The following is a 24764-nucleotide window of genomic DNA, read 5'->3' on the forward strand; positions in this document are numbered from 1 at the left end:
GGGGGCGTGGCTTCCATGGACACGCCCACCGCCCTGGCACTGACTGGCCGCCGGGAGAGGCCTACAGCCTGCTTCCAGCTCGGCCACCCATTTGGAGGCAGTTGGCCACGGGTTCGCCCGGAAAGTCCTGCGCATGCGCGCTGGGGGTCCGCCAAGCCACGCCCAGGCTCCCGTAAGCGCGGCAGAGTAACGGGTTGGCGGCGGGGGGCCCGGCGGCGCCTGGAAGTCCCGCGCATGCGCCCTGGGCGTCCGCCAAGCCACCCGCAGGCTCCAGTAAGGGAAGCAGAGCAAGTAGGACGCCTTGAGGGAGGAGGAGGAGGAGGCGGTGCTGGTGGTGGAGGACGACATAATGGCGGAAGTGGAAGCGGCGGCCGAGGAGGAAGCCGATGTCGAGCGGGAGCGGCAGGACAAAGGGGCACAGCCGGGGCCTGGGCCCCTGACGCCAGAGTCCGCACTGGACGAGCTCCGGGCTGTTCAGGTGGAGCTGGAGCCTGTTAACGCCCGAGCCAGGAGGGCCTTTTCTCAGCAGAGGGAAAAGCTGGAGCGCAGGCGCAAGCCCCACCTGGATCGCAGAGGCGCCATCATCCGGGGCATCCCCGGCTTCTGGGCCAATGTCGTATCCTTTTCAGCACTTTTTCTGTTCGTCCGGTTGAAAGATGCTCTAGGGGAACTGTAAATAACTTAGGGGCAGCTCAGCATGGATATGTCTATTCTGGAAACAACGGTGAGTTGCGAGATGCGAGTTGCGGCGTGAAAGTCTGGCTTTAGAAGGCCGGAGCGGTCGCAGGTACTGTTTTCCTGCCTGCGGGCGGCACAGAAACCCTTCGAGATGCCGAGCAGCAGGTGGTTGAGTCATCCTTTTGAAGAGCAGAAGCGAGTTCTCCCCAGCAGAGTTTCTTTTTCGGAGAATCAAGCTACTGATAAGGGAGTGTGATCGCTCCCCCTTGCCAGTCAGATCTGGGACAGGACATTTTCGGGTATAAGCTGGCTCTGCCCCTCCTGAGACGCCAGCAGCCCTCTGCAGATTGCCCCAGTCAGCCTCAGAATTATACACGCTCCGAGAACCCACGAGGCCTTAATTCCGGGCAGGGGGTGGGGAAATGAAGGTCACACACTGAAGCAGATCTCAGAAATCCCGTACCCCAGCCTTAGAGCTTCTTCCGTGTTCCTTCTGGCTCTTAGACCTGCTTCCCTGTTGCTTGTACCTCTTCCTTCCATCCCTGTAAAGGCTCTTTGACCTAATTCAGATTGCAAACCACCCCCAGATGTCAGCCCTGATCACTGACCAAGATGTACGCATGCTTAGCTACATGATCAACTTGGAGGTGAGGCCACGAGGACTGAGGCTAGAAGGTTTAGTGGGGAGGGGGAAGGGAAGCAACTCCTTGCTGTCAGCAACAGTGGGCACCTCACCTGGAAAGATACGTAAGCTTTCTCCACTTTGTCCTGACAGGTGAAAGAAACAAAGCAACCTATTCACGTCTGCAAGATCATGTTGTTCTTTCGGAGCAACCCCTACTTCCAGAATAACGTGGTTACCAAGGAGTATCTCGTGAACCTCACAGGTGACTGGTGGCTCCCAGGAGGGGCAGTGGAAGGAAGGTGGTGGGTAGGTGGATGGATCATTGCCAACGTGATCCAGCCCACTTCCCACAAAATCCCCTCTCTGTAGAATACAGGCCTTCTCATTCCACTCCAGTTCAGTGGCATCAGCGTTATGACCGTGTGGCCTACCGCCGCAGACACCAGAACAGCAGCCTTAACTTCTTCAACTGGTTTTCTGACCACAACTTCGCAGGATCTAACAGGATCGCTGAGGTGGGTCCTCGCTGGAAAACATCAGGAATGACCCCGGTGTGTTCCCAGCTGCTTGGCTCACCAGTCTCAGCCCTGATGAGGCCTTTCCCAATTGATTCCTGTGATAGATCCTAAGTAAGGACCTGTGGCGCAATCCCCTGCAATACTACACGAGGACCAGGCCACCCGAAGAGGGAACAGAGATTTCAGGTAAGCCGTTCAGTTGGAGCTAGAGCTGACTGATCCTCAGGATGAGGAAGGTGGACATGCCTGTATGCAGGGAGCCTGGACGCTGCATTCGGAAATGTAGAAATTGAGGCTCCTTTCATACACGTAGGAATACCTCGACAGGGAGACAGAGAGTGACAGAATCCAGTACATCCAGGGCATTTGGGCTCAAAGAGGCACATCAGAGACAGCACTGCAAGGCAGGTTAGAGCTGGGGAGTCTTAAGCCCAGCCAAGCATAGTCGCTGTCCAGACTCACTGAGAAGTGAAGCTGAATCATTACCTTCAATTTGTGGCACTTGTTTCCATGGCTGCCAACCCCACTGGCAGTCATCCTACCAGCCCCTTAAGATTGGGCTCCCTGGATATGCCTCCTTGCCACAAACCACAATGACTGTTTAGACTGCTGTTCTTATACTATAGCCCGATCAGATTTCTGTGTGCTCTTACTGTCCCAGAAAATCACCAGAGAGGTGATTATGCATTCACCTATAAAAGAAGAACATGTGAACTCAACGCATAAGTGAACGTCAAGATTTCCATCATCCTTGTCTAGCTTAATGTGCTTAATGTGTCTTATGATACCCCAAACAAAGGACTGTGGAGGTACCTCATCCCAGCACACTGGGCCCTGGATATCTTAGTGCACATTATCCCCTTTCCTTGAACCACTGCTGCTTCTGCAGCACAAAGCAAGCCTCCAGCTGCACTGTCTTTGCTTTCTTTTGCCTCTCCAACTCTGTCCTCTTGGAAGAATCCCAGATTGCGCCACACCCAGTCACTGTTGTTAGCTGACTTCCGTCACAGGGAGAAAATGCTGGCAGTGGGGCAGGTATGACAGAGAACAGCTGGTAACATATGGTAGGAGGAAGTTTAGGAGATCACAAACGGGGAAGGGGTAGTCTTTTCTGGGCGGGCCCTAAAATTAAAGCATTTAAAACTATTGCTCAGAGGAAATGCATTTTGACACGCAGTTGTGTTTCTTTAGGGGACTCCCATTTTTCGGGTTGAATATGATGGTGCGTCGGACTTCACCTGAAACGGCAGAACTCCTGAAAAGTTACTACATTATTCAGGATGTCAGTACTCAACATGGTCTTATGCACAGGAAGCAAAAGAAAGACAGATCCTGTCATAGAAAAATGCAGATAGGAAGAGGGGGTAAACTTGGATTTCATGGAGTGAAAATAAACACTGTCAAGGACGTGTGACTCTTGTGTGTGTGTGTCTGTGGGCGGGGGGGGAGGGTTGTGTGGGTCTGTGTGTGTGTGTGTGTGTGTGTGTGTGTGTGTACCCAGTGGATTCCATGTGTTTCATTCTCTGCATCATCTGCAGTGGAGACGGGCCGCTAAAGTTATAGAGTGACTGGGTGTGGCGCATTTTGGGATTCTTCCTAGAAGCCAGAGTTGGAGAGGCAAAAGAAAGCAAAGGAAGTGCAGTTGGAGGCTTGCTTTGTGCTGCAAAAGCAGCAGTGGTTCAAGGAAAGGGGATAGTGCGCACCAAGATATCCAGGGCCCAGTTTGCTGGGCGCAGGTACCTCCACAGTCCTTTGTTTGGGGTATCATAAGACACATTAAGCTAGACAAGGATGATGGGAATCTTGAAGTTCACTTGTGCGTTGAGTTCACATGTTCTTGTTTTATTGGTGAATGCATAATCACCTCTCTGGTGATTTTCTGGGACAATCATCCTCTCGGGTCCCAGCAACATGGTAAGAAATGCGCATGTGAGGTGTGTGTAGGGACTGTGAGAAAGGATACAGACGCATGTGGGAAGGCATTTGGGATATGCCTTTCTCTTTTTAATTTCTGTTTGTTTTTTTTTTTTTTTCCAGCATAGATGACTAAGGGAAAACACAGACATGCAGAGGTGAGGGTAATGGGGGTGGATCCATGAAATACAAGAATGCCAGCGGGTCCATGCATGGACTCTCTGTCCCTTGATGACCCAGGATATGGACAGTGTTGTTGATGTTTACATCTTCAGATGGATTAAGCTTTTCTCCAAGATTATTAGGTCAGGAGTCAATATTGTTTGTAACTAACACATTGCGGGTGCATTTTGTTCCTTGCCAACTATAGTGAGGATCTCTTCTCGCTAATGCAGGGCACTGTATATTGTTTCTGGAGCCCAGGGCCCTTTTACTTTCTGTGGGCATGCTTTTTTTTTTCCAGCGTACTTTGCAGAAGGTTAATAATGTAAAGAGAAGGAACCCGAAGTGGCAGATCATGTGTTACAGGCCTCACGCAGGAGGACAAAACATAACAGCCTTCATTCCGGAGTGAGTGACTGGTAGCCAGGAACATCTGCGTCCATGCACAGGACAAGGAGTTGTCTCTGCCGCAGAGGGGGAGGGGGATTTCAGTGGTGGGTCCAGAACTTGCTTCTCCGATCTCAGATAAAACAGTTCCAACAGGAGCATCCGCGTTGGCGAGGCACTAAGGGAGTGCTAAGGTTCCTGTGCCGTACGGACTCTGGTCACCACAGCTTCTGTGAGAAGAGCTGTGCTGTCTCAGGGAAGAGGGTTTGAACAGTCAAAGTTCTTGCAGTTTTTGTGCTGCCTTCCATATGCATTACGGACCTCCTGCTGGGTATCAGCAGTTGAGCTTTGAAAATCCATAGCCCAGTTTTGCCCCTGTTCCCATGCAGACAGCTGAGGCTCCTGAGTGAGAGCGTTGGCCTCCTCTGACTGCTGTCCCCATGACCCACCAAGGCAGGAGAAACGGGTTTTCTCAGCAACTTACTCTGTAAACAGCGGGAACTCTTTGGCTCCCTCAAGCTGTCCTCTATGCTTCCCTGTGCTGGTCAAAGGACACTCCTGCACAATAGAGTAGCCCGACGGTGGGAGTCGGCAGCAGATTGGTGTGTACACTCAGGGCAGCTCAGACTGGGAAATGTCTAGGGACTTGCCTGTTACCAGGACATCATGAAGGGTCTTGCCCCAACCTTAGTGCCTGAGAAAAAAGTGAGGAAAGGGTCTTGCCATGATTTTTCTAGGAGGGAGCTACGTAACGAGAAGATCATAAGTAAATCCCAGGACTTGTTTTGGGATTGGTCTGTTGTAAAGTGGTGGTAGGGGAAGACCTTGCCCCAGGGAAGAGAGTAAACCAGCAACTGTCCCTGTGGACGGGAGTGCCAGGGCCTGGTGCCTCAGGCATATTGGCCACCCCTCAAAGTGAATGCAGCTGACTGGCCTTCTTCGACTCCTGCTTGCAATTCAGTCTAGTGATTTCACATGGGTCCCGAAGTCATAATGTCTTATCAGAGAAAGTGCTCAACTGTACCATCGGTCTAATAAAAACAATCAGACATCTTTTCTTGGTGCTATGTAAACTTTTGGAAAATATTACTTTGGCCAGTGTGCTGCCCACACCTTCAATCCCAACACTTTGGGAGGCCAAGGTGTGTAGATCAGCCGAGATCTGTAGTTCGAGGCCAGACTGACCAACACGGAGAAACCCAATCTCTACTAAAAACAGAAAATTGGCCAGGCGTGGTGGTGCATGCCTGAAATCCCAGGTACTCGGAAGGCTGAGGCAGGAGAATCACTTGAAACCTTGGAGGAGGACGTTGAGGTGAGCCGAGATCACAGCACTGCACTCCGCCTGGGCAGCAAGGCTGAAACCCCATCTAAAAAAGAATGTATTTTAAGCTCTGGGGAACACGGACATGTGTGCAGCTTGGTTACATAGGTAAAAGTGTGTCACGGCGGTTTGGTGCAGCTGCCAAACCATCACCTAGGTATTAAGGCCACCACGATTTAGCTATGGCTCCTGATGCTCTTCCTCCCACTACTTACCCTGAGAGGTGCTGGTGTGTGATATTGTTGTCCCTGTGCCCATGTGTTCTCATCTTTCAGCTCCCACTTAGGAGTGAGAACATGCGGTGTTTGGCTTTCCGTTCCTGTGTTAGTTTGCCGAGAATGAGGGTTTCCAGCTCCACAGACGTCTTCGCAAAGGACATGGTGTCATGTGTGCACGTATTTCTCCAGGCTTTCCTAGAAAGACAGAGCACACTGCTACACCCACATACATAGCAGCATGATTGACAACGGCCCAAAGATGGAAGTAGGCCACGTGTCAATCCATGGATGAACAGGTGAATGGAATGGGCTCTGTGCACATTCCATCGTGGAATACTATACAGCCAGGAAAAGGGATGAGGCTCAAACACAGGTGGCAGTGTGGATGAACCTTGAAGACAGCAGGCTCAGTGAGAGACGACAGACATGAAAGGCCACATAGCATATGACTTCATTTATCTAAAATGTCTAGAACAGCCACAGATTTCACAGAGACAGAAACTAGAACTCTTGAGTGGCAGGGACTAGGAAGGTGGAATGGGGAATTGGTGTTTCTCTTCTTTTCTTTCTTTCTCTTTGTTTGAGAGGCAGTCTCGCCCTGTCACCCAGACTGGAGTACAGTGGCTCCATCTTGGCTCAGTGCAGCCTCCGTCTCCCGGCCTGGAAATTGGCAATTCTCTGCCTCAGCCTCACGAGTAGCTTGGAATTACAGGTGCGTGCCACCACGCTCAGCTGATTTTCGCATTTTAGTAGAGACAGGGTTTCACCTGTTGGCCAGAATGGTCTTGACCTCTTGACCTCCTGATCTGCTGGGGTTACAGGCCTGAGCCTCCTTGCCCGGCCTGGAAATTGGTGCTTACTGTGGACGGAGTTTCTGATTGGGAAGATGGAAGGCGATGGTGATGATGGTTGCATAATTATTTCAAGGTACTTATTACCAGTGACTTGGACTGTAAACTGGCTGAAATGATAGGCATCACATTATCTGTGCTCTACCACAATGTTGAAAAATTATATTGCTATTGACAGGAAAAGATGCTTTCTTTGTGGAAAAGGATAGCATTTAGCTGGCAACAGTGAACATTGCCCAACATTTAAAACATATATACATATGTTTTATATATTGAGTATATTTTATATATAGTATATTTTATATATATTATATATTTGTTTAGTATATTTTATATATATTATATATATATTTAGTATATATATATATATATATACTAACATATAATATATAGTATATTTTATATATAGTATATTTTATACATATTATATATATATGTTTGTATATTTGAGATGGAGTCTCACTCTGCCACCCAGGCTGGAGTACAATGGCAGGATCTCATGTCACTGCAACCTCTGCTTCCCTGGTTCAAGCGATTCTCCTGCCTCAGCCTGCCAAGTAGCTGTGATTACAGGCACCCACCACTACGGCCGGCTAAGTTTTCTATCTGTAGTAGAGATGGGGTTTCACCGTGTTGGTCAGCCTGGTCTCAAACTTCTGACCTCAGATGCGCCCTGAGACCTGGACTGCTCACCTGACATTTTTTTCTGTTCCATCTCAGATGGCCAAACTCCCTTGGGTGGTACTGCAGTGGATTGAGACACAGGCCCTGGCTGATGATCTGGGCTACTGGGGAAATTTTGGGGGACAGATCGGGCCGTGGTTCGAAGCCAATTCTCCAGAGGCCTGGGATTAATCGGCAAGGTCCTCTCCCAGGATCCCCACAGTGGCCCCACCTCAGCAATCCTGCCCGACCCTGGGCAGTCATGGTGCACCAACCAGCTGACGAAGCTGAGGTAGGCGGTATTCCGCCTACAGCTGGGGGCTTTACCTCCATGACCCCAGAACCACTGGACTGCAGTGGAATGAGAAACCCTGTACCCTGGAGAAAGAGGAGTCGGGATGGCCCATGCCAGGCATATCCTGCCACATACCACCTCCTATACCATGCCGGGAGGCACTCCTTACTGAAAGTGCAACAGGATAATCCTTAATGATCACTTCACTGTGGAGGTAAAGGCTGTAAGGAGAAGAAAACCCCTCATCCTGTGGCCCATTACTGGAGATGTCTGAGTTCCTCAGCCTGCATGGCTGAGGAGAAAGGGGACAGACTCAAAGGGACCATACCATCTAGTTGGACTGAGGTGGCACATGTGTTTCGCCTTCCCAGCTCTCCCCTGACATATGCTGGGGCCTCAGGGGGACCCCACCCTGACCCAGACACATGAGCCCTCACCAAGACCCAGTCCCCATTGCCTGACCTGCAAATGCATCATGTAGCTAAGCAAGACTTCATTGTGCTTCCTGATGCGGGAAGCATCAGGATCTGGGTGGGCTGCACAATCTGCCTGGAGTTAAGGAGCTTCCATACGATTGGCTGGGCGTGCCACAAAACAGAAGTTTTGTTGGTGCGTCCAAGGTTGGTGCTCCAACTTTGCCGGAGCACCAAGAGTGTAGGGCAGGGCTATCCCCAGAACTCTGACCTGGAACCCTTTCGTGGTGGTCCTCTCTCACTGTCCGGAGTTGGGGCACTGATGTGGCTGTGGTGGTCTTGGGGGCAGGTGGAGCATGACCGAGAAAGCCTATACTAACAGGCAGCCAGGCACAGAAAAAGTGAGTGGGCGCGGTGGCCTGGTGTGAGGTAGCTGCTTCCTAAGGGTTCCTGAGCTGCACGGGTGTTGCTGCTGTCCGGGCGTGCAGTGTCCTGTTCTCCCGGCCTCCCTGAGGAGTGCAACGGAGGTCACACGTGTTCAGGGCCTGCACCCCTTTAGGTGCAGCACAGAAAAAGTGTGCCGGAGGGAATAAAATGCGTGCGGGGTGCCGGTGCCTGCCTTGCAGAGGACAGCAGCCCCGTGCAGCATGAACAGTCTGGACTACCTTGGCTTTCTGAGGTGAGCATACTGGAAACAGGCATGGGGAGCAGGGGTAGTTGAGAGGTTGCCATAGGCAACCAGACTTCCTTTCCTCCAGGGGCTTTGCCAGAGAAATGTGTCCTTGAACTTTCGGCTGGGGGTGAAGGCTTCCTGATGAGGCTACTCCCCCTTGTTAGGGATGAGCTTGGCTCCCCGTCCCTACCCTGTGCTCTCAGGCGGGCAAAAACAAGCTGCCATCCTACCTACCAGACTCTAGCAATGGCCCCCCTCTGGTTCCCCCCCCGCCGCCCCCCCACCCGGGCTTGCGGCGGAACTCTTGCACCTTTGGCCTGGCCCCACCAAAGCCTGCCTTGGGAAGCCTGAGCTCACCCTCTGCTGCCAGCCATCCCACATGGGCAGTTGCAAGGAGACTGCTCTGGTCCAAAATCCCCAGAGCACATCTTCAAGTCAAGTGGCTTCAGCGAGTTTGCATCTGGCCCAGGAGTGCTGGGGCCGGGGCCATGCTGTGCCCACTGGCCCTCCTGCTGCCGCATGTCAGCCTCCGCCTTTGACAGCCACCACATCCACTACCGCCATTACGTCGTCCACCGCCAGCAGCACCTCCCACCACAAGGCCGTCCCCTGACTCTGTACACTAGTCACCCTCCCATACCTGCAGGCTGAACACAATGGCCTCCTCTGGCATCCCAAAGACACCTGCCTCTGCTGCTGGACACACGCCAGGGAACCCCTACACTGTGGGGAGCAGTCCTTGAAAAACACATGGACTGAGAAACCATTGCTAAATCTACGTGGACCCAGGGCACCTGGGAGGCCCCACTGGGCTGCAGTCCCACGCACGCACCTCGGGGTCCTGGGCCACAGCGGGATCAGCTATGCCCAGCAGCCCAGAGTACACAGGGCCAGGCCCTGGACTTGCAAAGCCCTGATGGCAGAAGTGCACGCTGCTGTTGCCCGCTGGCGGGAACCTCTGGGTCGGTAATGCAGTATCTTGCATGCCACAGTGTGTACACAGTGCATCCATGGGTGACCCTGGCAGCTGGCCTCAGGTGTGCTTAGGACCCAGCACGAGCGGAATGCTTCCAGGAGTCCAGCATCCTTAGGGAGGAAGCATGGCACTCGCCTAGACCTGCCAGGGGTGCAGACAAACTCCACCCCAACGAGGTTCCAGGCGGCTTTCCTCCCAGGGGCCTGCCCCGCCCCACTTCCCCCAAGCCTGCTCCGCTGCCGCCCTTGCCCCGGCAGCCCGCGCTGGTCCCTCCCCCTCTCCTCTGGAATTGCAACATTCAGTACCATCTGCCTGGCCTGCCTAATGAAGTGAGATGTTTCATGTGTTGGCTGTGGGTCAGTGGCCTGCCACACTCATGATGGCAGTTAGGCCGTGGGACTTCCATGCCCGCAATTCCAAAGGGCTCCCTGCCCGCCAGGCCTGCGCGTGAACCCAGCGCCACTGGGCGGAAACTCTGACAGCTCGTCACACGTGGCTTGCCCGAGGAGGGTGGAGCTGCAGGACACCCGGATGCGGCCCCGCCCCGCCCCACCGCGCCCCACCGCGTCCCACCCACCGTCGCACTGATTGGCTGCTGCGGAGAGGCGCAGTTTCCGCTTCTTCCGCTGGGCTGCCGGGGGCTCTTTCCCGCGCAGTCCGGTTCCAGGCGTCTCACACGGCAGCGGGGCTAGAGGCGTTCCAGAGCCAGGTGCCAGCACCCTGAGGGCCCGGTGACCCAGAGGCTGTTTGTCCTACTGAGAAGCACCTGTGGTTTTGTTTCTCCGCTCAGGTTGGTCTCTCGGCAAGAATACAAACGCAGCGAGGTGTTCGGACGTCTTCAGTGAAAGGGGCTGCTGTGGTTTTCAGTGTGTGGGTGTTGAAATATGGGAGGAGACGGTAGAGAGGGGGTCGTCCTTAGTGCTCGTGAGAAACTCATGTTGGTTAAACTCATTGATGTTTCTTGAGGATTCTTCCCTTTACGGTTGGACAAGTCCGATGTGGGGGCAAGGTGTGGGAGACGGACCTCGGGCGCCATTGTTGTCCCGTGCACTTTTTATGGAAACGGTTATTCTCTGTGAATGCGGTCATAAGTCAAATGCACAGGCAGTGTACTTAAGCACTGTGATCAGAAAAACAAACAAACAAACAACCTGTACTTTTACCTAGCACATTGCAAATTTCTGATTTTCTTCACAGGACTTAGCAAATTTTCACATAAATTGCATTACTCTCGGGTATGTACAAGTCTGGAACCATGAATAATCAGTTTAAATTTGCCTCTTTTAAACGTGTAATCGATGACAGTATTTGAAAGGCTTTTCATGTATCTCTGCTACCGTAAGTAATTTAAATGGAAGACGTGTTTGTAAGGGAGATAAATGGCGGTAGATAGCCGAAAACGGAAACAAAGAGATGTGCTTAAGGTTTTGTATTAACCTGGCAAACTGACCTACTCCTGTAATCCCAACATTTTCGGAAGTGAAGATGTAAGAATGACGAGGTCACGAGTTGGAGAGTAGCCTGAGTAACATAACGGGGGTCCTATAACCTGTTGCCATTCAGGCACCAGGGACCGGTTTGGAGGAAGGCAGCTTTTTCACAGACGAGGGGTTGGTAGGGGGAAGAAGGCGGCGAGTGGACATGCTGCCGAGCGGAGAGTCGGCCGCTTGCCAAGGGGCACGGGGTGCGGCGGGGCTTCTGCTCAGAACGGCGTGATGGGGCAGTTTTGGCGGCAGCGGGGTGGAATGGAGTGCAGTGTGTGACAGCATGGTGATAGGGTGGATGGTGTCATGCAGCTGTGGCACCTCACGTCATTCTCAGATGCTACCTTCTCATAAGGAGATGGCCACTGAGATTTCTCGCGTGCCTAGGCCAGAGTACTGCTCCTAGCCTCTGCCGACCTCACGGAGGCGGGGCTCAGAGACTTAGAGTGCTTCACCCCTTAATTTGCAGCCCGGTCCCTGAAAGGCCAAAGATATTTATGGCAGAAAGCCAGAGTTTGTAGATACCCGATCTCGTGTATATTTCCAATCACCAAAAGATTGTACAATATTTAAAATGTTCTCCCCGAAGAAAGCATGTAGGTTAAGCGTGTCATTAAATCATTTATCAAGATATCAGGTGGTTTCCTGTGGCAGTTCCCCCTTAAAGAAACCATCACCTTGGTAGCTTCTTGCTGGCACATCACTTGAGCCCAGAAGATTCAAAGGTGGTCAGCATGGGACAACCTGGGTCTATTTAAAGACACACACACGCGCGCGTGCACACACACACACACACACACACATCCCTGCACGCACCCCTGCACACATACACACACAAACACACCTACACAGCTCTGTTAGCTACATGGGGCCACCTGGATCTATGTTGAAAACACACACGCACACACGCACACCCCACCTCTGGTAGCAGGCCACTGTAGTCCCAGCTACTTGGGAAGCTGACATGTGACAGGATCACTTGAGGCTGGCCAGAGGAGGCTGCAGGGAGCAGTGCACATTGGCATCAGGAATCTTACCTCTTTACAACAATTGTACTTCATAAAAGCTACAATTTTCAACGAAAACTATTTAAATTGGGGAATCCTGTGTATTTCCACTTTGTAAAATTAGAATAGCTTCCCTTTTCTGGTTTTACTAAAGAGATTTTCTCAGGTATGCAGTGAAATGTATCATTAAGCCATGAAGCCATTCCCCCTTGTGCTCTTTATGTTACCGGTATAGGAAGTAAGATACATTAAAATAGGACAGCCCCGTTAAGGGAATTTCACATCAGTTTTCAACACAGGATGTAAAAAAATTTAATATTTTCACCTTGTTATTATTATCTAAATATAGATTTATTTTTTTACCATTTACAGCAAAATTATGGAAGCAGGTTGCCTTGGCAAGCTGTTCGTTGGTGGGCTCAGTAGAGAAGCCACTGAAGAGACGCTAAAAGCAGTATTTGAGAGACATGGTCCCGTTTCTGAAGGTAACCCTTAAAGCCAACATACAGGTTTTGTCCCCAAAGTAAACATATACTTAATATCTGTAATTGTTTACATAATTTTCTGTTTGTATTTAATCTCTTGTTTTGAAGTTTCTATTCGTTATTCAGGATATTCTCATGGCAGCAGGTGAAGGGTCTGTGGTAAAGTTCACCTGCATAGTACGGCCAGTGGGGCGCAGTGGCTCACGCCTCTAATCCCAGCACGTTGGGAGGCCGAGGCGGGTGGATCACGAGGTCAAGAGATCGAGACCATCCTAGTCAACACGGTGAAACCCCGTCTCTACTAAAAATACAAAAATTAGCTGGGCACAGTGGCACATGTCTGTAATCCAGCTACTCAGGAGGCTGAGGCAGTGGAATTGCTTGAACCCAGGAGGCGGAGGTTGTGGTGAGCCCAGATGGGGTCATTGCACTTCAGCCTGGGAAAGGAGTGACACTCAGTCTCAATAAAAAGAAGATGAAGAAGGAGAAGAAGAAGAAGAAGAAGAAGAAGGAGAAGGAGAAGAAGGAGGAGGAGGAGGAGGAGGAGGAGAGGAAGAAGCAGAAGAAGAAGAAGAAGAAGAAGAAAAAGAAAAAGAAGAAGAAGAAGAAGAAGAAAAGTGGAAGAAGAACAAGAAGAAGAAGGAGACTCTGAGTTCCAAATTAAGAGCCCATTATTTGTCTGAGAGACAGCTCACCCTGATAATCTCTCAGGCCAGACGAAGGGGCTTGATTTCCCTTTATGCCTTGCGTTAGGTAGGGGAGGTGGAGCCTAGCTGAAGCAGAATTTTACAGACGCAGAACAAGCAAGTTAGATAAGGAACCTGGTACCCAGGGGGCAGGAGGTTCCCAGGATGGTTGGTTGCTAAGGGTATTTGCATCCAAGCATGGAGGAGGTAGCAGGGGGAACTTTTCATAGGCTCAAACCCCGAGGAGGGTATTGAGAGTAGCAGGTAGACTTGCCAAACAGGATGTGGTTACAGTGGTTACAGGTACTGGGAGTAGCTTTGAATGCAGTGTGACCTAGGAATGCACCTCTAGGGGGCCGAGGCAGGGAGGGAGAAGCTAAATGGAGCATGTCAGGCTCACAGCTAAGATGGAGTCAGTTAGGAAAATGGAAGAAAATAGGCTGTTGATAGGGGTGACTCAGTGTGAAGAATCACAGGAAGGATGTGAATTGGAATTTTCTTGTTTCTTGATGTAACATTCAGATAGTTAGTACTATCGTAGTAGGTCCATTCTATAAATGAAAAGGTTTTCATATATTTTAGTTCTCTTGATGAAAGATAGAAGAATGAAGTGCAGAGGCTTCGGGTTCATTACTTTTGAGAACCCTGCAGATGCTGAACTTGCTGCCAGCGAGTGGAATGGAAAGGTAAGTTTCCCTTATTAGTGCTATTCTAAGCCTGTTCTTCAATTAACAGCATATCTAGGTCTTTTCAGTACCAGTACACTTTGAAAATAATATAATGACGTATGAATGGAAATGGATTAGCTATCCTCTTTCTTGGACATATCAATGCAAGTGTAGTTGGAAGGATATTGGAAGGAACATTATATAAATTGCGTTATGGTAATCCAGTTTCTATGTTTTTATTTCAGTCTGAGTGTAAATAGGGTTTGAAAGCTTTTGAACAGCTTTAAAACTTAGAAGGAACTCTGACGAAAATAAGAAACATCAGTCAAGTTTATTAAATGGCTGCTAAAGGAATCACACGTCCAACTCGTAGGGAAACGTCTATAGCACAGAGAAACGGTGGATCGACATCTAGACAGACGTAGAAAATATAAGTCTTTTGTAGATCGACGTCTAGACAGACTCTCACAAGAAGTAACGATTCTCTGCCATTTTCTGAAAATACATTCTTGAGAAAGTTCATTTAAACAAGACCGTTACATTTAAGGAAGTGTTAGGTACTTGAAAATAGAAAATAATGCGAGAACATTGAAGCCGGATAACACAACAAGCAACTGACATGTTTGCCCATCCTTGCGCCCTTCTCCTGAGAACTTTTTTTTTTTTCCTTCTGTAACCGGGGTGACATGCATACCTCGTCACTAGGTAACATGCATACCTTCTTGCTAACTCTTCCAGTGTGTTCCAGCACTTGCTTCGGTCCGAACAGTGCATCACGTCCTGTGGAGTCTTAAATTCTAGGGACTCTGTATTTGTTACAGCTTTAAACTTTTATGCAAGTCTCTTACCTACTGAATTCCTTTACGTTGCATTCAGGATCATTCCCTTGGAGATGCCCTGGAGCTTTTTTATTTTACAACGTTATCCCAATCGGTTTTTAGTTCCTGCTATATGGATGCCATTCCCAGTATGTTTTCCTGGACCTCTTGAGTATTACTCTTCCACGTAAATGTTGCGCAAATGGCAGTTTATCCTTTAAGAACAAGTTAGGTTTCCTGTGTTCTCCCTCAGTGTCTGTTACAGAAATTTTGTGCTCACTGTATTAGGTATTAATCACTTGATCACTAACTTATCTCTATTCACCCATATCCTCTCATATTTTAAGGTGTGGTACAACCTGATAGTTGCTTCGGTTCATGGTTTCATGCTTGGTATGGGGACAGTTTTGACCTAGGTATCGTAATATTTTGGTATTTCCCCCCAGGTTTCGTGCTCAAGAAGAGTTCATCTGTGTAGATATCTTTTCCAAATTACCTGTCTCACATATTTTATAATGGAAAAGTTAATATAAATGTCATATGCAGACAAACGTTGAGAAGGGAAATAAAGAAGATCCTATAGAGTTTTCACAGGGAGCTTGCAGTTTAAGAAATTGTGTCTGACTTGGAACACTGGGAAGGAAGCGACCATGCGCAAAACTGGGGAAATTATTCTGGGCCGAGAAATAACACAAGATGTCTCAAGATAGGAAGAACTGCTGATTTGGATGCAGCAAGTCTTGGACGGAGTTTAAGATCTTTCCCAAATAACAAAAGCCATGTAATGTTCAAATAGAGTTATTAGCAGAACTCGGTCAAACATTACTTGGGCCTACAGAAAAGATGGAACTGAAGAAAGTTTTTGTGAATTTAATTAGGACAGTAAACCATTTCTCAGAAATAACATGAAGTACTACATTAAGGGTCTTGTTTTAAGACACCTCTAGGCAAAGTAAGAAATGAGTAAGGCAGAAAATATGAATGAGACTAAACAGGGATCACGTTTATTGAGAAAGAACTAGAGTAGATACAGAACTGTAAATCATATTGGGACATTTTGTGTGATTGACAGCAGCAGGATCAAGAAAGTATTCATAATGTATAATGTGACTGATCACTTTGAATAAATAACCTTATGTTTTCAAATGACACATCCTTTCGTATGGGCTCCAGACACCGAGGCTTTTAAATATGTGATGTGAGTGCAAAGGTGAAAGAGATTCTGTATTGTGAAGAAGAGATGGGCGACATTGTCCCGTACAATTTGTCATGGTTTAACTTTTCTAGGTGCAGTTTTTAGTAGCGGAGGCCTTTTCGAGGGAATCGAATAATGGAATTGGTGTTCATTTCTTAACAGAATGCATGGTCCCAGTGATTGTTGCAGGTTTTGCAGTGTTCGCAATGTGGGCATTTCAGGAAAAAGAAAGTTTGTGTTTATTTAGGAGACGACATCTAAAATGTTAATACAGTTGATGTAAAAACGTCTGTAAAATATGATTAGTTCAAATGTGGCACTTTTGCTGATGGTATGCTTAATCCTTTCAGTTTGTGGATGGAAAAACAGTAAAAGTAGAACAAGCCAAGGAACGGTTTTTTCAAAGTGGTGGCAGGCAGGGAACACTGCGTTTTTCAAGAAAGAGGAGACCCACAGGAGAGCAGAGATCTGCAAGTGGAAGTAGAGGACAGACGAGACGTCGGCATCCCTCACGTGGAGAACGCTTGGGTAACGTTATAAAATATAAAGTCGGAAGCACAGGACTGAAAGACAAAAAGCTTGAAAACGTGGAAATTTCTGAAATTTATTTATATCCTTTATGAACAGAAAACTAACTGTTAATGAGCAACATTATTGATGAATACTAAAAGTGGAATGATTAAACTAATATCTGAAACTGGTTCTAAACTCCGAATTACTTTGCATCGAAGTAAGACACGTTTCAAATTGAATGGAGTTTATGAATCTTGATTACATGTTCTCCACAGATTTTCCACTCAACACGTTTCCATTAGTTGTACTTTAGAGTTTCTTATTTTGGGTCTCAGAATTTCATGTGGGTTGTGTTATCCAAATACCATGAAACCTAGAAGCCCTTCCAATGGGACATTAGTAACTGCGCAGTAGAGGACTTACTTAACAATATTTGTTTGTGTGTGTGAGTGTGGGTGCGCGCGCGCGCGTGTGTGTGTGTAAACATGTACACAATACAGAACCGTTTCGGTTTTGATACGGAGAATGTGTAAATAGGCCTGCCATAAAGCATTTTCCATTCATGGAGTATAGAACTGCAACGTCTCAAATGATTCTGTGACTCAGAAATGCCAGAAACCGTGGCTTCACAGATACGTATGTGTCTTTCTTTGCTGGAGGAAGAGCTTCTGAAAATGGTATTTAAGATTGGTTTACTCAGTAGGACAGAGGGCTTAATTTTTACTTAGAAAAAGAAACCATGTATTGAGAAAATACCTGTTGGTTAACTTGTTTTATCAATTAACCAACCATCAAAGATCTAATATTTAGTTTGGAATTTTAATTGCTAGCCATGTAATATATGGGAGAGATATTTTCTAAATTTGAAACTGCGGTGTTCACTTCATTTTAAGAGGCAGGTCTTTTTGTCATTTTTGATTGCAATTAATCTCGAGGGTGAAGATTATTAATACTGTGCATGCATGAGAACGTGTATATTTTTACATGTGACACCACCAAGGAATTGGAATATGCCTCACACTTGTTTGTAGATACGTAAAAGAATATTATTATTTAATACGTGATTCTTAAAGATTATTAAAACTGATCATGGGCTAAGAGTAAAAGTGGTATGTTATAAAGAACTATAAGAATTCTGTGTTACGTTCATAAATTTGCAGATGACATATCTTTCTGAGGTGTCACTGTATCGTTGTATATATAACTGAGATTCCTTGAGTGTAGTTAGGTTTATGTTTATTATATGATTTGAAAATGGTTTCATAATATCAGAAGGATATGAACAGTAATTTATCGTTGATCTCCTAACTTTTTTTTTGTTTGATTATATTTTTGTATTTAGGCAATAGGCTTCTGCTGTGAGCTCCCTCTCCACTTATCCCACTTGTCTTTCTCACACCAATATACAGTGTTCCTTGAGTGTTTATTTTATAGATGGATTTTGATATTTTGAAACTGCACTGATTTGGTATACCAATTCTACATTCCTTAGCATAGACCAACGTGAATGTTTAAGATTACAATACGTAGGGAAGATTTAGAAGTATCTCCTGCTCAGCCATTTAAGAAATGTTGGTGTTACTGAACTGACAAGATTTTCTTTGAAATACAGATGGTGGTGAATCCACTCGTGATCTCAACGTGAGTTCTTTCAGGGGAACTTTTCCAGTCGAGAGCCGTCCATCTTCAGCGAGCGGAGGTCCTCATCCTAAAAGATCTGCTCCTTTTACTGTGGCTAGAAGCAATAGTGGGATGGGAGGTCGAGGTAAATGCCACCTGATGGAATTCCGTCATTTTTGTATGACTGAAAATGAGCCCTTTGAACTGAAGGCTTAACTTAAAGTTCGAGAAACAAAACAGATGTGACACATACATTGGCATATTTACTGTTTGAACACTTTGATATAACACTTTCCATCTCACTGCCTAAGTTACAGCTTTATGGTGAAGAAACACTTGAGCTTCAAATGTCACATAAAAAAGGGATTACAGTGAGGGCAACACTCCTTTTAACGCTGTATTCGCTAGAGAATGCCTTTTAATTTTTCTTGAAGTTCCTGGTAGTATACTTTGAGGTCATCTTCTTAATTCAATCAATTCTTCCATTTTCTAGGTTCCTTTGCATTGGACCACTGGTGTTCCGATGTCCAAATTGTATGTTCAGTTTCTTTGTTGGGTTGAAGTACTGCCTTCACCAGGCCAGAGTGCACTGGCCAGATGATGGCTCATTGATGCCTCACATTCTGGGTCTCAAGCGGTTACTCTCCATAAGCTGCCTGCTGTTGCTGCAGCTAGTGGCATGCACCAGCACACCTATGAAATTGTTTTTTAAATACATATTTTGGTAGAGACAGGATCTCACTACCTTGTCCTAGTTGACATTAAATCCCTGAGCTCAAGCAGTCGACTTGCCTCAGTCTCCCACACTGGCCCACGCTGTGAGCCATTGTGCCTGGCCATCCAGATTCTGAGACCCCAGCAATGCTTATGTGAGAGGCATTCTGACCGGTTTTTAGGATGCTAAGAGCATCCTCAGACATGCATGTTGGACAAGAGCATGTCCGACATTTTGAGCTATGTGGATGTCACAGAAGTGCAGAGTTGTGAAATATAGGAAGGGCTGTCAATTAAGACGGTACAGGGATGTTTAAACATTAACACAAGATACTTAGTGTAGGACTTGAAGTTGTTTGAGGGGAGATTTCCGAACTAAGCAACGTGAGGCAAGCAGTAGGGTTGAATAGAAGTAATAGTTGTGCGAAGGAGAAGTGTAAGTTTTCAGAGCGAACAGAAGAAAACCAGACAATAAAGTAACAGCTCTCAGCAGAGAATTTTAGGCAGAACACATTAAAATTCTTACTCTTAGCCCTCCATGATAATATGGAGAAAATGAAAACATTGCATTTTCAACTTTATATTTTGTAGTGGAGGATCAGTGAAGTTAGGTATCTGCCGACCTCAACATGCACAAGTCAGCACATTTTCTTTAAAACTTTAGCCACTGGACACATCATAGGTAGAAGGCTGACCTCTAAGAATCTGCACATGAAGAGTATATTAAAGAGGCTTTTTCTATTTTGAGAGCAGCATAATGATGTAATTAGCACTGTAATAGTACTGCTTATTGCCAGGAGAAGAATTCTTGGCCATCATTAGAAAACCTGCACTAGTACATTTTAATTTTTCAACCTCTATGATGGGGACAGTCACTTAGACAGCAAGGAGAACACTTAGGTGGAATCATACCATGCAGCCATTCGAGGGTTGCAGTGTTTGTGCGAGTGAGATACACTGACCAACATGGGTAAGTTTCCTTTCTTGAGCCGAGAAAGCACAAACGTGGAAACTTTACAATCAGCGAAGACTTTGATGGTTTTACAGGTTTTGCCTGTGTCATTACTAGACGTAGGCGATTCGTGTGAGAAGGAAAATAATAACTAAGGGTTATAAGCCATTGAAAGTGAATCTTTACCTCAGTATTAGTGTAGGGCTTAAGTGTGTAAGAACTGGCCTTGCAGGAATGAAGAGATAATTCACAGCCGTAAGAAGGTATTCATGGTGTCATGAATTTCTGGCGACCTAGAGAAAGAAGAACTGAGTCATTGGAGAAATATCTTGTAACAGTTGTCATAGAAACCAAGTAACAGTGTTTCAGGTTTTGTGCTGGTTACATGACATTTAATCATGTTAAATTTGCAGGTTCCCCATCACGTGGAAGAGGGAATTACCGAGGTCCTTCACACGGAATGTCAGTCTCTTCCTGGAGACGTGACCGTATGTCACCAAAACATGGTGGTTATGCAACTAAGAATAGGTAAAGGAAAAATGAAAAACTAGTCTGTTGCGGTTTTAGTGATGAAATTCACGTAAGGAAATTGAACATTTTAAGGTAAACCGTCGAGTGGTTTACATGCTGTGTTGTGCAACAACCACCTCCGTCTAGTTCCAAAACCTCTTCATCGCTCCGCACTGCAACTCCCTTGCCAGTTAAGCAGTCCCTTTCATCTTCTGTTTTCCCTCAGCTGCTAATAAACTCCAGTCTGTTTTGTTTGTGAACTGACGTGTTCTGCCTGCTTCGTGGTCATGGGCTGAAACACGACTCGACTTTTGTATCTGTTTTCTTTCTGCCTCATGTCCTGAAGTTTCATTCACATCATACATAGCACTTCACTTGTTTCACAAGCTGTTAACCCATTCTTTTGTTTGCATGTTTCCGCCACACTATTCTTATGCAAACGTTTGTTTGAGTACACTTACTCAGTGCCGGGTATGTACCAGTGATAATTCTTGGTCTACTGTTAATCTTTTCTGTTTTGAGGCCCCACCACTGATGCACTCCGTAGTAGCTGCATCATTTTCCGTTCCGGCAAGCATTGTATCAGGATTCCAGTTTATCCGCATTCGCTCACAGTCTTGGTGTTCCGAGCATTTTGAAATGTATAGCCATTTTAGTATGGCTGAAATATGATCTCATACTTGGAATTTCAAGTGAATTTTCTCAATAACTATTGATGAGTGTCAGTTCCACCTGTCTTTTGGGTATTTCCATGTTGCATTTAGAGAAGTGCCCAGGCCTTTGTATATGTCTGGCCTTTATTTCATTTAAGCTGCAAATAAGTTATGTTTTTGATACTAGAATCTGACAACTTAAAATTTGTTTCTTCAACTTATGCAATCAGAAGTAATCCAAGTTTCCGAGACACCAAGGAATATGCTTCGATTCGCAGACACCGTGCATACCGTGATCACGCTCGTTCTAGACAGGATAAAGGTCCCACCAGAGGATATAGGTATTATAACATTTTTCGCTTTTGTCCAACAGATTTCTTAAATTTTTCATTCTGACAGTGTCAATCTTTTTTTTTTTTTTTTTTTTTTAATTTAGTGGTCATGATGGCTACGGAAGGCATGGTGGTAGAGATCATTTTGAACGTCCTGGTAGCAGTCCTAACGGAGCGTCATATCAGACATATAGTAAGTCTCCACGTTTGATTTTTCAATTACAGAATCATATTGAATAGACCTGAGTCTGTAAAAGGGAAAGGATAAAGGAAAAATATAACATGTTTAAACACCGAGAGTTTTGAACAGTAGAAGGCTTAGAGAGTTTTACGAAACTGCAGTAGTACATTTTAGTTTTTCCACCTTTAAGATAGGGGCAACCACGTAGAGACCAAGGAGAGCATTCAGTTGGAATCATAGCATGCAGCCATTCGAGGGTTGCAGTATGTGTGTGAGTGAGATGCACTGAACAACATGGGTAAATTTCCTTTCTTGAGCCGAGAAAGCACGAACGTGGAATGTTTACAATCAGCGAAGACGTTGATGGTTTTACGTGTTTTGCCTGTGTCATTAATAGACGTGGGCGATTCATATGAGAAGGAAAATGATAACTAATAGTTATAAGCCATAGAAAGTGAACCTCTACCCAAGTATTAGCGTGTGGCTTAAGTTTGTAAGAACTGGCCTTGTAGGAATCAAGGGATAATTCAGAGCCGTAAAAAGTATTCATGATGTCATGCATTTCTGGCGACTTAGGGAAAGAAGAATTGATTCCTTGAAGAAATATCTTATAACAGTTGTCTCAGTGAACAGGTAATAGTGTTTCAGGTTCTCTGCTGTTTCCGTAACGTTTAATCATGTTAAATTTGCAGGTCCCCCATCACGTGGAAGAGAGTTTTACGGAGGAGGCCCTTCACGCGGAATGTCAGTCTCTTCCTGGAGACGTGACCGTGTGTCAGGAAAAGATGATGGTTATGCAACTAAGACTAGGTAACAGAAAAATGAAAAACTAGTGTGTTGTGGTTTTAGTGATGAAATTCACGTAAGGAAATTGAACACTTTTAGGTAAACCATTAAGTGGCATTTATTACATGCTGTGTTGTGCGACAGCCACCTCCCTCTAGGTCCAGAACCTCTTCATCACTCCGCACTGCAACTCCCTTGCCAGTTAAGCAGTCCCTTTCATCTTCTGTTTTCCCTCAGCTGCTAAAAAACTCCAGTCTGTTTTGTTCGTGAACTGACCTGTTCTGCCTGCTTCATGGTATTGGGCTCAAACACGACTCGACTTTGGTATCTCTTTTCTTTCTGCCTCATGTCCTGAACTTTCATTCACATCATAGCACTTCCCTTGTTTCACAGGCTGTTAAGCCATTCTTTTGTTTGTGTGTTTCCTCCACCCTACTTTTATACACACGTTTGTCTTAGTACACTTACTCAGTGCTGGGTATGTACGAGGGATAATTCTTGGTCTGATGTTAATTTTTTTGTTTTGAGGCCCCACCACATTTCTCCGTAGTAGCAGCATCATTTTCCGTTCCGGCAAGCATTGTATCAGGATTCCAGTTTATCTGCATTCTCTGACAGTCTTGGTGTTCCTAGCATTTTAAAATGTATAGCCATTTTAGTATGGCTGAAATACGATATCTCTTGGGTTTTGAAATGCATTTTGAGAATAACCAATTATGGGTATCAGTTCCACCTGTCTTTTGGGTATTCGCATGTTGTACTTGGAGAAGTGACTAGGCCTTTATATATGTCTGGCCTTTATTGTATTTAACCTGTAGATAAGTTGTGTTTTTGATACTAGAAGTTGACAACTTAAAATTTGTTCTTCAACTTTTGCAATCAGAAATAATCCAAGTTTCCGAGACACCATGGAATATGCTTCGATGAGTAGACACAATGCATACCGTGATCACGCTCCTTCTAGACAGGATAAAGGTTCCACTAGAGGATACAGGTATTATAACATTTTTCGGTTTTGTCCAATAGATGTCTTAAATTGTTCATTCTGACAGTGTCAAACTTTTTTTTGTTTAATCTAGTGATCATGATGGCCACGGAAGGCATGGTGGTAGAGATCATTTTGAACGTCGTAGTAGCAGTTCTAACAGAGCGTCATATCAGATACATAGTAAGACTCCACGTTTGATTTTCCAGTTACAGAATTATATTGAATAGACCAGAGTTTTTAAACGAGAAAGTATAAAGGAAACGTACAACATGTTTAAATATTGAGCGTTCTGAACAGTAGAAAGCTTAGAGAACGGTACGAAGCTTAAAACCTCAGTTTTAATTGAGGGCCGGTTCAGAATGAAATTCCTTGAACTTGGAAATACTGCTCTTACGGCTCTTTTCAGTAGAGCCTTGTGAACAATGCAGAAATAAAGAGTCTCCTGTCAATAAAGACAGATGAATGCTAATGTTTCCAAATAGTACTTTATCTGATTCATGCTTTAGTGATGCCAGTAAAAATGTTTACATGTATTTTAACATAAGTTCCGTAATTTTATTAACCCCACAGGGACGTCTCGTGGTGCAGCACCTGCACAGGGGCCTCGGAAGACTTATGGTGGAAGCAGTTTCCCTGATGATAACAATGCGCGAGATAGGTATGGCAGAAGTCGGGAGAAGTACTCAAGGAGCCATGGTGATTTCTCTTCCACTGATGCTGAGCATTGTGGCAGAAAAGAACCAACGTGTCCACCGTCTGTGGAGAGAATGAACCGTGCTTCTCCTGAAGCACATGGGAGCTCAAGAGATGGGACACCTAAGGGAGAGGATGGGGGAAGGCGATCTGAAAAAGGAGACTGAAGGTGCTGCTAAAAATCATGATTATTGCATACCAGACCTTGCTGTTGAATGGCAAATCAATATGTGGTTTCTGCATTATTACCTGAGTATCACTATAAGAAATAGGTTGTTTTGGGGAGGAAGGGGAGATACTTCCTTCATGAATGTTTTTGAGGTATTAAGCTAAAAGCTTATTTTTTGCAAGTAATTTTACAACTGTTAGTGCCAACTGAATTGAAAACTATTCTGCTTTGATGTAATGTCCGTTTTAACATTTCCGGAATAAAATTTTCCATGTAATATAAAATGCCTGATTTTATTGCTACACATGCTTAAACGCAAATGACGGAGGAGAGTAAACTGCGGTGTTGAGAGATTTCTTCATTTGTTTGCACCTAAGCTGAAACAAGACTAGGCATCTCTGTCCAGATTCCGTTGGAATGTGTACAGGTTTCCTACCTGGGCTGTGTTTCTTTAGTTTATCCCTGTATTCCCAGCACTTTGGGAGGCCTAAGCAAGTGGACCACAAGGTCAGGAGATTGAAACCATCCTCGCTTACAGGGTGAAAGCCAGTCTCTAATAAAAATACAGAAAACTAGGCAGGCATGGTGGCACACGGCTGTAGTCGCAGCTACT

The 24764-nt window shown here is 46.0% G+C and overlaps 2 protein-coding genes across 2 annotated transcripts; both read left to right on the forward strand.

Annotated features, from left to right (window-relative positions):
* The first annotated feature begins 251 nt into the window (after positions 1-251).
* LOC118150908 (testis-specific Y-encoded protein 3-like) lies at positions 252-3226 on the forward strand. The gene is made up of 6 exons (XM_054251671.2): positions 252-616; positions 1248-1325; positions 1454-1565; positions 1673-1818; positions 1926-2007; positions 3013-3226. The coding sequence occupies exons 1-6, from the start codon at positions 350-352 to the stop codon at positions 3033-3035; spliced, it is 708 nt and encodes a 235-aa protein (XP_054107646.2). The 5' UTR covers positions 252-349; the 3' UTR covers positions 3036-3226.
* A 7123-nt stretch (positions 3227-10349) lies between these two features.
* LOC144576502 (RNA-binding motif protein, Y chromosome, family 1 member B-like) lies at positions 10350-24489 on the forward strand. The gene is made up of 12 exons (XM_078364533.1): positions 10350-10487; positions 12561-12673; positions 13942-14045; positions 16391-16568; positions 18166-18318; positions 20253-20367; positions 21233-21343; positions 21439-21527; positions 22208-22325; positions 23185-23295; positions 23381-23469; positions 23860-24489. The coding sequence occupies exons 2-12, from the start codon at positions 12568-12570 to the stop codon at positions 24147-24149; spliced, it is 1464 nt and encodes a 487-aa protein (XP_078220659.1). The 5' UTR covers positions 10350-10487; positions 12561-12567; the 3' UTR covers positions 24150-24489.
* The last annotated feature ends 275 nt before the right edge of the window (positions 24490-24764 follow it).

Source organism: Callithrix jacchus, chromosome Y, assembly GCF_049354715.1.
Source record: "Callithrix jacchus isolate 240 chromosome Y, calJac240_pri, whole genome shotgun sequence".
Classification (NCBI taxonomy): domain Eukaryota; kingdom Metazoa; phylum Chordata; class Mammalia; order Primates; family Cebidae; genus Callithrix; species Callithrix jacchus.